Source organism: Eleutherodactylus coqui, chromosome 2, assembly GCF_035609145.1.
Source record: "Eleutherodactylus coqui strain aEleCoq1 chromosome 2, aEleCoq1.hap1, whole genome shotgun sequence".
Taxonomy (NCBI): Eukaryota; Metazoa; Chordata; class Amphibia; order Anura; family Eleutherodactylidae; genus Eleutherodactylus; species Eleutherodactylus coqui.
This window is the reverse complement of record NC_089838.1, coordinates 120,771,739-120,784,770: the sequence shown is the minus strand read 5'-3', so window position 1 is coordinate 120,784,770 and position 13,032 is coordinate 120,771,739. Positions and strand designations below refer to the sequence as shown.

The 13,032-nt window shown below is 41.4% G+C and overlaps 1 protein-coding gene across 1 annotated transcript in view; it reads right to left on the bottom strand.

The window, feature by feature from the left end:
• Positions 1-13,032, bottom strand: part of LOC136610023 (dynein axonemal heavy chain 3-like) — a 1,175,415-nt gene that overhangs the window by 183,154 nt on the left and 979,229 nt on the right. Inside the window, exons 65-66 of the mRNA XM_066589293.1 lie at positions 9,257-9,390; positions 8,331-8,502 (exon numbers count right to left, since the gene is read on the bottom strand). Of these exons, the coding sequence (XP_066445390.1) occupies positions 8,331-8,502; positions 9,257-9,390 (306 nt within the window). The remainder of the gene's footprint in view (positions 1-8,330; positions 8,503-9,256; positions 9,391-13,032) is intronic.

The window sequence follows — 13,032 nt, the reverse complement described above, 5'->3', positions numbered from 1 at the left end:
AGAACTCACCACCTCCCGTGGTAACCTGTTGCACTCATTGATCACCCTCACTGTCAGAAAGTTTTCTCTAATATCTAATCTGTGTCTCCTCCCTTTCAGTTTCATCCCATTGAAATATATGTGTGCAATGCATAGAGAATAGAAACGATTGATGCCAATGGATTTATTTTCATGATCGTGTTTTGTGTGCACATTTTGTGCATGCAAAAAAATAGGTACTGCTCTATCCTGCTAATTGTGCAAAAAGGGCCCCAATAAAAGTCTTTCGGAGGTTTGCAAGTACACACTCAATATGCACGTAAATGCTGAATACGCTGCACAATTCTGTGAAGAAAGAACACATTTGGACCTAATTAGGTTAAATGGCCTTTTAATCTACAGAAAGGGTGGGTGACGCATGTGTTTAAACTGGCCTTTCTTGTGCAAAAAGTATATTCCTATGCGCAGAAATGCACACAATTCTACCTCATCAAACCTCGTTCACTGAGCAAATATGTTGTGCTGAGGCAAGCGTATGTGCGCATACACTTGTCTGTGCTAAAATAGTATCAACTACGTGCAGGAAAGATTGCGCAGTACTTATTTTACTTAAAAACCCGATCATGTACAACTACGCTCCGTAGTGGTGAGCATAGTAGCGCATACGGCCACGTGAAACCACCCTTGTAGAGTAGAACTCCAAATCAGCAGATTGAGGACACTTTTAGATGGTCGTATGTGCAACTATGCTTGCTGGTACAGAGCATAGTTGCTCATGAATGAGGTTTTTCTTTCCTCAATGGCCATTCCAACTCTGCGCCATAGCGCAGAAGTTGGAGAAAAGCAATGGGAATGATAAGTCCTGCCCTATCTTTTCCGTACATAGTTAAAGGGGTTCTGACACAAATAATGTTTTTATGCTTTAGCAGCCATTGTTCCCTGGTGTGCCTAATGGACCCAGGGAACCCATGGTTTAATGGCTGCTAAAGCATAAAAACATAATACTTACCTGTTCTTCTGTTGTTGTTGATATTGGGGGGGTCATCTCCCGGCAGGCAGTCTTCTTCCTCTACGAGCCGCGCCGCTCCGGGATCGCGCGCATGCGCAGTGGAGAGGTGCCCTCTGACAGGAGTCAGGACGGGCTGCGTCTCCACTGCGCATGCGCAACACTCCGGAGTTCAGCAGGACGGACGGGCCGCCCACAGCAAGCACTGCTTGTGACGTGCTTGCTGTGGGCGGTCCGTCCGTTCACCTCGGAAGTGCCTGACGGACGGACCAGAGCAGGAAGCGGGCTTTTTGACTGCTCCTGCTCTGCTTTAAAGGCACAGAAGAAGATGCCGGCTGGAGTAGACATGCCAGGCGATCGGGCCAGGCCAGGCAAGGTGAGTACAATTTTTTATTTTTGATGTCAGAACCCCTTTAATACTATGTGTGGGAAAGATAGGGCAAGTCCTAGCTTTTCTCACCCCTACAACTAACAGGTGAGAATCCGGATAGTGAAAACGAAACCACTGAAATCAATTGAAATCAGTGGTTTTGTTTTGTCCCATTATACGTCTGATAATCATGGCTGCATAGCGGGACTAAAACACATTTGTGTGTTTAAGCCTTAGGCTGCGTCTTTAGGTAAGGATTGCGCAAATATTCAACTTGTGTGAAAGCACCCTTAACGTTCCCATCTATACTGAGGTAACTACGCCTTAGTATATGGCAGCTTGGAGGGCTGCTTTTAAATGATCTGTATCCCCATTATCAACCACATTCACCTTGGGCAAACTGGATAATAATCCTTGGGAAGGTGTAGTGATGTGTGTCTACCAGGTGTCTTGCAACAGAATTAAGACCGAAAAAATATCATTTTTTTCAGACATCAGAAACTAAGCAAAAAATTGCCAGCCTTCTAAATAGCAAAGTCTTGGTGGATTTAGCTGAAATCAGTTCAATCTGCAAACAAATATATATTGCCTACGGTCCTTCAAATAGCAACGTTAATGTAATTGATTAGACATTAGTCTGTCATTAGCCACTGTGCTTTTTGCTATCTGACAAATTATTATTCATCCATAAGAGCTTGGCAATCTGAATGTGATCATTTTCCGATGCCCAGAGCCTTTTTGATTGGCTGAATCTCAAGTAGGGCTTTATACTAAATTTGGCTATGAAACCCTCAAATGCATTGTGTCTGCCTTGGGCTTCAGAAAAACCTGCATGTTAATTTCTGTCTAAACATATTCCATGGAATATTTACAGCCGTAACCATTTTCACATTGTCCCAAGTCTGTTCATGTAGGCACTTCTAATATGATATGAGATATCTTCTCTAGCCCGGTAGTATTTCATAGTCTGTACTTTTTATTTGCACTTCCTCTTTTCATATGGTGCAGTCCTAAACATTTAGTTTTTATAATAATAATAATCTTCATTTATATAGCGCCAACATATTCCGCAGCGTTTACAATACAGGGGAAATAACACAAGGCAACGGTTACATGAAGTAATCAATTGATGGAGACATTAGGGGTGCAGGTCTTCTCCAATGAGCTTACATACTATAAATAATGGGGTGATACAGAAGGTAAAGGGGCTGGAGATGTGCATGGTATGGCGAGGTGGTGAGTGAGAGATGCTATACACATAGACAATGGTCAGACCGTATAGTGGCTGAATCGGTATGACTGCAGGGGGCGGTTGATTACGGCTAGCAGAGATTGCAGTCTGTGGTACAGGAAGCATGTTATCAGGTGGAGTACCGAGGGGTTTGGTTTAGGGGATATGGTTTGCCTCCCTGAAGAGGTACATTTTTAGAGCATGCCTGAAGTTTAGTGTGTCAGTGATTGCCTGGATATTTTTTGGTAGCGCGTTTCAGAGGACCGGTGCTGCTCTGGAGAAGTCTTGGAGGCGGGAATGAGAGGTTCAAATTAAAGGGGCACTCAGTCTGGTTTTGTTAGCAGAGCGGAGGGCGTGGGCTGGGTGGTGAATTGAGATGAGGGAAGCAATTTAGGGTGAGGCAGTGCTATGGAGCGCTTTTTTATTTTTTATTTTCCTTCTTCGCCTTTGTCATCGTTTCTGACCTATTATTCTCTTACCCCTGTTATTTTTCTATTGAAAATTTAAATAATAGATAGTCAGTCCAGCCTTTATGAAGGCAGACAGCCGTAAGGAAAAATATATAGATCGATAGATCAAGATTAGAGATGAGCGAGCGTACTCAGAAAAGCACTACTCACTCAAGTAATTTGCTTTATCCGAGTATCGCTGTGCTCGCCCCTGAAGATTCGGGTGCCGCTGCGGCTGACAGGTGAGTCGCAGCGGGGAGCAGGGGAGAGCGGGCGGGAGAGAGGGAGAGAAAGATCTCCCCTCCGTTCCTGCCCGCTCTCCCCTGCAGCTCCCCGCTCCGTGCCGGCACCCGAATCTTCAGGGACGAGCACAGCGATACTCGGATAAAGCAAATTACTCGAGCGAGTAGTGCTTTTCCGAGTACGCTCGCTCATCCCTAATCAAGATCGATTTTATTTTTCGACAACAAGAAAATGTCAGTGAGTGGTGCACAATATTGTTCACATTTAACACTCATTTCATGCTGAATCACAAGATAAAATATGTTCCAAGGATAGTATTCTTTTTATGTACATGTAAAACGAAATCTAAGTGCAAATAATATTCTATAATCTAAGATTCCAGAAAAGGTAAAAATATTCTTTAAATAAAAGTTGGAAAGTTTAGGACAAAGTGCAATTCCAAATTATTACCTACAAAAGCCCAGAACAAAATCTATATTTACTCTGTAGTTGGCAAACACATTGACATACAGCTGAGTTCTTAGAGAAAACATCCAGCTGTTAAAATTAAGCCACTAATCTACAATGGATGGTTTGCATTTTTAGTGTAAAACTGTTAACAAAAACCCCACGAGGCTGAGATTCGCCTGTTTTGCTTCTTGGTGAAGTGAAACGGACTTGAAAGAAAAATAAAAACTGTGTCAGTCTCACTCTGTGCCAACTGACCCCATGGGAAGAAACAGACAGATTTCCAGCTCCAGAGGGTCTTTTTTGAGATTTTTTTATTTCTAAAAACCTCCAGGCATACTTGCTCAACCATGTAGAAATAACAATTCCACCTACATAAAGGAGTCTGCACAATGAACAGACTTTCAATGTATCCTAATCTATACAAACATTCTACTGTTTAACACTGAAAGTGTATACATTGTAACTGAGAATGCAACAAAATACCCCCACAACAGCAGAATGATGGAGTATTATAAATATATTGAAACAGATAAACAAATTTAGTTTAACTTTGGAAAAATATATTTTATATATATAATTTTTTACTTTTTTCTACTAATTTTTAATACCTGTAATAGCATTGTTACTACTACTATCAACCTGATGGTTGATAGCTTAGTTTAGCAGAATTCCCTTTAAGCTAGGGCATCTACTTAAATGGTGCCTGTGGTTGCCACCACACTCACTCAACAGCCTCTGAATAGGGGTTGCCTGCTCACTCTACTAGTGTTGGTATGATAGCTGTTTGATCTTGCTCAACCAATCAATGCACAGGTATGCACTGCTTATCATAGTACACACAGCATTACAGTAGCATGATGGACACTATTCAAGTAGTAGTTTGCACTGGTTGTTACAGACTCTCTTTAAAGGAGTATTCACAGCTTGTGAAGTGACAGCATAGGATATGCCATTACTTAATGATCCCTGGAGGCCAACCTCTGGGGCCCCCTCAAATACTTAGAATTAAGGGCTCCAGTACTAATCTAGCAATGCATCCCCCCTTCTTGTTTTTCACTGCATAGAGGCTTTACGTGAATGGAGCTGTGTTGTAGTTCCCTGCACTATTGGTGGCTCATACCAACATATCTTTCTTGAGAAGGACAGATTTGTCAATAACCAGGCTTCGTGTGCCGTTATCTAATAGGTTAAATACCCGTGAAACACACAGTTCCGGTCTCATCTCTTTAATTGTAAGACTTGATGCCCATTTGGTGTTGGAAAAGTCATTAACACAGAAGGTTACTTACTTTTCCTCCCTGCACTATGGATACTTACTCAATGTAAATTTAGTTAGTTTATCTTTTTTGTATATTTGTGACTTAGGTTACAACGAGACTCCATTTTCTTTGTAAGCAATGCAGAAATCCAGGTAATTTCAAGGTTTCAAAGATTTACTTTTTCATGCAACTGTATATGTTACGTACAAAATGTGGCATTGTGTTAAATAGAGATGAGCGAGCATACTCGCTAAGGGCAATTACTCGAGCGAGCATTGTCCTTAGCGAGTACCTGCCCGCTCGGAAGAAAAGATTCGGGTAGCGGCAGGGGCTGGGGAGCGGCGGGGGAGAGCGGGGGGGGGGGGGGGGGGGGGGGACGGAGGGGAGATCTCTCTCTCCCTCTCTTCCCCCCAGCTCCCCCCTGCTCACTCCCACAACTCACCGCTCACCCATGCCGGCAGCCGAATCTTTTCTTCCGAGCGGGCAGGTACTCGCTAAGGACAATACTCCCTCGAGTAATTGCCCTTAGCGAGTATGCTCGCTCATCTCTAGTGTTAAATGAGTGTCTAAGATATGTTGTACAGTTAGCAAAGGTGGGATGTTAAATAATGTTAACTATAAAAGTTGAAAAGTGACAATACATACTGCAGGAGTATTTGGACTAATGATAAGCGTACTTCTGAGAAGTTCAGTTAGGCCGGTTCGCCGAATTTCGGCAAAATGTTTCGTTTGGTATGAACTGAATTGGAACTTCATCAATAACCCTAAAATTGGTGTAAAATACTGTTTAAGAGTCAGAAATGTTCCATATAACACTGCAATGACACTTAGGACTGTATCTAAGTACTTTGGAGCTGTTTTAAGGCAACATTAATGAAGAAAAATAAGGATAAAAAAGAAAAAGAAAAAAAGGAACAGAAGAAGTAAAAAGAAGAAAGAAAAATAAGGAAAAAGATAATTTTTCTGCCTTTTTCCTTATTCATTTTCCTTCTTCTTTTTCCTTCTAATTCTTTAAATATAGTTTGGCCAAGTTGGATTACCCAAGGTTCAGGTTCTCGCAGAACCAAACTTTTAGCAATGTTTGACCACAAACAGGGTTTCACTGTTTCGATTCGCTCAACATTAATTAGGACTTCAACTGGCAAAATAATGAACCACTCTCTAGAAGATATAGTGTGAGACCTAGTTGCCAATTGACAATGCAGCAAGTTACTATCTATTCTGATTATGGCCGCCTACACATGAGCGTTCCGGATTATGCCAGCGGATTTTCACGCACAGGAGACCTGCGTATGGCACCTAAATGTACTTGCGGATGTGTGAAAATCACGCGCGGATATATGCGGATGTGCTGCGGAAAAAAACGCACAGAAAAACCTGCAGCCTCCTACCACGCCTACTTCCTCTAATGTCATAGCAACCAGTGCCTTCATCTGCAGCTGCACCGCGGATGTACTGCGTGAAAAAACGCACCCATTCACTTGTATTGGAGTCTCCACGCACAGAATCTGACCCAAATTAGTACATGCCGTGTTTTTTTTCTAGCGCGTGAAAATCCGTGATGCAAATCCGTCCGTCTGGGGACAACTGCGGATCCCCATAGAAGTATATTGGCTGCAGTCAGGGGCGGACAATGTGCTTAAAATACCGCGGCAGAAATTCCGCCCATGTGCAGGCACCCTAAGGCTGCCTGAAGACGGGCGGGTCGGATCCAGCGGCGAGAATTCTCGCCGCAGGACCCGACCCGAGCGCCTGCAGGGAGGAGCGCGTACTCACCCGCGCCTGGCGGCCCCGGCTTTTTTATGTGCCGGGCAGCCGTTGCATGCGCAGACCGGAGCCAGCGGCCGGGCGAGTGACATTTCTGTGCGAGGCTCTGCGAGCCCTGCACAGAAATAGGACATGCCGTGGTTTGTTTGCCGCGCGATATTTCGCGCGGCCAAACCGCGGACGTCTGCATAGGAGTGCGTATTGTAATGCACTCCTATGCAGGCTTTTAGTGGCGTAAATCCCGCAGGAAATCCCGCTGCGGGATTTCCGCCCATGTGCAGGCGGCCTAAGGCAGATATGAAAGTCATTACTTTATCTGTGTATGCTTTAGGGTAGGAATCAGGCATTGAACCATGACCTGTTAAGGCCCATTTAGACACAACAATTATCGCTCAAAATTCACCCAAAAGCCATCTTTTGAGTGATAATCTTTGCATCTAAACACGTGGCAATCGGGCACTGTTCATGCATTATTGGTTCATTGTGATTTCTAGTATGCTAGAAATCACGGATGACTCTTATCAACGCCGCAGGCTGATTTTCTCAGTGGGTGGCACTGATAGTATTCTTTCAGCTGGTATCCTGCTGGCAGTTCTCAGCAGGACACCAGCTGAAAGCTCTGAGAACAATGTAGCTGTTTGCATATACAAAACAGTTGCTTTGTTCTCTGAGCTATAGTGATGGCATCCTGCTCCGCCTTCATTAACTCTTAAGTAGCTAATTAGCTACTTAGAGTTATGCAAAGATGATTGCTCAAAACTGTCACTCAAACTGTCATTTAGCGAATTTTGAGCGATCATTGTTCCGTGAAATGGGCCTTTAGGCACTAGTCACCAAGCACTGAATTTTCCACCGACTATATAGGACTGGAAACTGTTTATATAGTTAACTATCTGTAGCTGAACATATTAATACTAACTACTGGATCTTTACATATGATTGATCTCCAGAAAATATGAACTACATATAAACAGCTGCAGCTGGGAGGAGCACACGTTCATGTGTGCACATGCACTAAGATATGTCTCCATTTGTTCTGGGAAAAGACATGTCCATGAAAAAGCCAAAATTAAAATTACCCAGTTTACATTAAATAATCATCAGTCATAGAATGGGACTGTTTTTTTCCCTTTTAATGTGTGATGTGGCAGCCATTCATCTTTGTAAGGCTAATAGGATGTAAACACAATTCATTAAAATTAATTTAAAAAAAATATGCATTGCCAAAGTGCAAAAAGCTGTAAATACAGGAACTGACTTCTTGTAATAGGCACAATTTGCAAACAAAGCATACAAGCCAGCACTGTAACATTCATGCAGCCAATTGTTCATAATATTTTCAAAATTATCCGAATAGGCAGAAAGCCATGAGATGAGTGGTGAACAGGTGCCTTGGGGTCATAAATCATAATAAAGAGCTCGACAAGATGACAGAGACTAACAAGGTAATTATAACTTAAACAGTGTAACGTGTAAAGAATTAACCACACTTTCACTTAGCGGTTCAGATTTTAATGTTAATGCAAATATAATTCAAGATCTAGAAAAAAACCCAGCATGTTTACTGTTTTAGTACCTGTATACTGTTTCCAACTGTCCGTAGATAGTCTGCATCTGTAGCTTTGCATATCTGAATTTTATTTATTTTTTCCATATTTTTAATCCATTTATTTGCTTGTCCTTGAGGATCGATTATGAGTGGCCACCGTTGAGCTGATGTCACAATTATGGCGTTTTCTAAAGAAAAACTGAAAAAAACAACTGCTTTCTAAGTTACAATTGATTTATTTAGCACTAGCATTATGTATTACTAGATAAACACAGATTGTGTTACTAAAAAACAATACACAGAGATGCGTCCACTCTAAAGATGAGCGAGTATACTCGCTAAGGCACATTACTCGAGCGAGTAGTGCCTTAGCCGAGTATTTCCCCGCTCGTCTCTAAAGATTCGGGGGCCGGCAGGGGGGCAGGGAGCGGCGGGGGAGAGCGGGGAGGAACGGAGGTGAGATCTCTCTCTCCCTCTCTCCAGCCCGCTGCCTCCCGCTCTCCGCCGCAACTCACCTGTCACCCGCTCCCGAATCTTTAGAGACGAGCGGGGAGATACTCGGCTAAAGCACTACTCGCTCGAGTAATGTGCCTTAGCGAGTATACTCGCTCATCTCTAGTCCACTCCTTAGCTCAAATTTAGTTAAGAACTCATGAAATTAATTAAAAATAATATTATGACAGCAAAACCACTGAATGGCCACAAACAGAAACACATAGGATAGACAACTCGTGACTGAGTATCTGAAAATCCTATTTTTTTGAGGTGGTTATCTTGCACCACACATCTTAGGATATGTTGAATCAAAAGAAACGGTAAGGAAAGACACATCTCATTGTAACAGGTAACCAGTAGAGGGATTGACTGAGAGGAACTTTAAGAACAAAAAGGTGAATTTGAATTTGTTCCTTGTGCAATAATTTGTTCCATGTTACAGAACACAACTGACATACTTATCTTTCGGAAGCCCATGGAATTGCCATTCCATTATTTTTACTGGATCTCCCAAGGTACCCGAAAGTGCAAATCCATCTGAGACCGGGATATCTTTGTCTTGACACATATTGAACCAGCATTTTAAAATGTCCTGAATTCAATAAAAATTAATACTATTAAGCGGTAGGAGAGTAGCAACATTCTAATAAATAACAAATTAGCAGAAATTATACTATTTTCACATTTTTATGATCATTTCAGACATTTCTGGTAAAGAAAATAAAACTTTAAGTTCTGTTTTTTCTTTTGACCACAGTCAGCAGAGGAACTTTATATTTCAGTTTCTTATTCGACTATATTCATCACATTTAAAGCTACCCATATAAATGGAAAAACACTGGGTAACACAGACACAGAAAAGGACTTGAAGATTTTAGTTAACTGTACACTTAACTGGAGCAACCAGTGTCAGGTAGCTGCAGCCAAGGCTAATGGGATGATGGGGTGCATTAAAAGAGGTCTAGGGACACATGACAAGAACATTGTTCTTCCTGTTCACAAATACCTGCTCAGACCACACATGGAATATTCTGTACAGTGCTTCAGCACCCAAGAAGGGTTCTTGGGTACTCAAGAAATACATATTAGAGCTTGCCTGGGTTCAAAGGTGGGCAACTACAATAATAAATTGAATGGTTGGACTATAACACCCTGAGAGCTTATCATAGTTAGGGTTATTCACTTTAGAAAAAATACATTATCTATATAAACCCAGTAATGGGACTGTGATAAGGGGGCATTGGGGGTATTCTCTGCGTCTAGGGGAAAGAAGGTTTCTACACCAACATAGAAGGGGGTTCTTTACTGTAAAAGCAGTGAGAGTCTGAAACTTTCTGCCTGAGGATATGGTGATAGTGATTTTGATAAAAGGGCTCAAGAGGGGCCTGGATACATTTCTTAAGCGTTACTATATTACTTTTATTGTCACTAATTACTTCAGGAGGGTTGTTGATCCAAGGATTATTCTGATTGCCAGACTTAAAGTCAGGAGAAAATTTTTCTTCCCTTAAATGGGTAATATTGGCTTCTACCTCATTGGGTTTCTTTGCTTTCAGCCTCCCTCACACAGGCATTTGCAGAAACACAGTGTTTTTCAACGCTGTGTTTACTGCGATTTCAGCAGCGCTGTCATGCATTTTTGACAACATTTTGGCTGCATTTTCAGCACAGCTGAAAATGCAGCCAAGGATGCATCAATCACAGCCATTCATTGAATGGCTGTGATTGGTGCATCGAGCCCTGACACTCAGTGGCCTCAGCCAATCAGAGCCATTTATTGCTGGAGGCAGGGATTTCAATTCCCACTGAAACTGCTGCCCATTCATTTTCATTGGTAATGCAGGGCTGAAAATGGCCAAAGATAGAACATAGCGTTGAAGAAGCTGCGTTTTGACGCTTGTGTGAACAGCCCCATTTAAATGAATGGGAGTTTTGTACAGTGTTTAGCGTAGCGCTGAAAGGGCAGCGCTAAACGCTGTACAAAAACGTCTGTATGAGGGAGGCCTTCCTCTGGATCAACATTGCGAGGGTAATAGGTTGATCTAGATGGACATATGTCTTTTATTGACCTAACATACTATGTTACACAAGATAGATATCAGCCAAATACTCCTTTGGCCATCGGCAATCTCTCCTGAAGTCTCCACTCACATCCATGCTTGGCTCAGCTGAGCGTGCAAGTGTGATCTAGGGTGAAGGTTGTTGCCACACACCAGAGTCAGTAGAACAAAAGGCTCTGATGGTTGAAATCTAACTACCAGAACCTTATATCCTATGACATCTGCCATCAGGTCAAGATTGGGAGGATGATGTACAGCTTAGATGAATGGCCTGTCCTGCTGAAATCAGTGGCATAGGCCAATCTATATCTAAAGTGTATGTCTACCCTGAGATCAAACCTAATAAAACAAGTATCAGATATTTTTAGTTGCTGTGTCAAGCTAATTTTCACTTCAATTTGATGCTTATAGTTTTAGTTACAAGACTGAATTACATTTTTGAAAAACTGTTTAAATCCCCAAATAATTTTTTGAGAAATATGGAATATCTAGAACACCACCATTATTAGCTTCCACTGAAGTTCCTGTGATATATGTTTGCTGTTAGTTATTAGGGATATTTACCATACACAGAAAAAAAAAGTCACTACGCGCTCTAAATCACGGAGTGACTTTTTCTTCTTACCACTGGATAACTGATAAGGGCTCCTGGTGATCCAGGGCGCCCTTCCCATCTCCAGTCATCCCTTTGGTTATTCCAGAGAAGTGGATAAAGGTCTTCTTGATTAAACGCCAACTTGTACGAGGGGTACAGGTGAGATAGTTAGGGCTTAAACACATGGGCATAATTTTTTTTTAAAGTGCGGAGTTTGAAAGGTAAAAAAATATATTTTTTTACCTCGTTTATATGCACTATGCTCCGTAGCTGCAAGCGTAGTTGCCCATATGCCGTGTGAAGAAGCCCTCATAGTAACATATAATGTACATGTAGTAACACAATAATATGTATACAGTACATGTTACAGATAGCAACGTACATGGCAAGTATATATTTGCAGAAGATCCCCAGCTAGTGTAAAGTCCCTGTGTGCATATTCACATTTACAGCTTCAGAAATATAGTTACTCCTTAAACTACAAAAACTTGGTAAAAGTTGCATTGTATTTACTGTAATAACATTCAAAGTAACACAAAAGTAGACAATTAGGAACAAATTACTTGAAATTTCAACACCTAATCAAAATATTCTTAAACCCATGTCAATATACAAGCAGACTGTAATTCTTTTTCCATCCCTAAATTGTGTGCCTAGTGTTTATTGCCAGTTCATTTCCTGCTCGATAAAGCATGATGATTTTGAAGCAAACTAAAGTGAGGAAAAACACAGGCTATTCTTGTCCTTTTGTGAATGTACTCTAGTGGTCTTTATCAAAGCCTTTCAGATGGAATAGTACATCACCAGCAGAATATAAAAAAATACATAGAATCTACTGGAGCAAAATGTGGGCATACAAAAAGACTTAACAGCATGTAAAAAATGTAGGGTTTTAAAAAATAAAAGTGAAGCAACTTGAACAGAAAGGTGTATTGCTGTTTCTGTTAACCCCTTAAAAACATGGCCCATTTTGGACCTAAGGATGTGGCGATTTTTGGGGATTTTGATCTCCAATTTTCAAAAGGCATAAATGCTTTATTTTTCCATCGACATAGCCATATGATGACTTGCCCATTGCGTAGTTTTTAATGTTACTATTTTGGGGGGCATATATAATTTTATTATTTATGCTTGGGAAAGGGGGTTTAACCCCAAACCGCATTGCATGCCATTACAGCCCACTATGTTCGTTTGTCTATCACCATTAAAAGGACTTTCTACATTTTGGTTTCGCTACCTCTGGCTTCTTCATTGAGGAAGGGGAGTCCATAGTTTTACCATACCCCTCCGTTCAGTAAGTGTCATTTTCATTTTTTCATTAGTGAATCATGTATACAGACAGACCTGAGCGCAGAAGTCTTTTATTTAATTTTGCAAGGTAAATCTTAAGGGAGATAACGGGTAAAAATGTAGAAGTCCAGTCCGGCGCTGCTGATAAAGTAGGAGATGTAAGCATTTTATTAACTAGTTATATAAATGGTTGCTTTCTAAGCTTCTGTATAACCACGTAATTCCTGCTTAATGGACAACTAATGGATGTCAAGTGACAATTAGCTCCATGAAATGTATGGTACACATA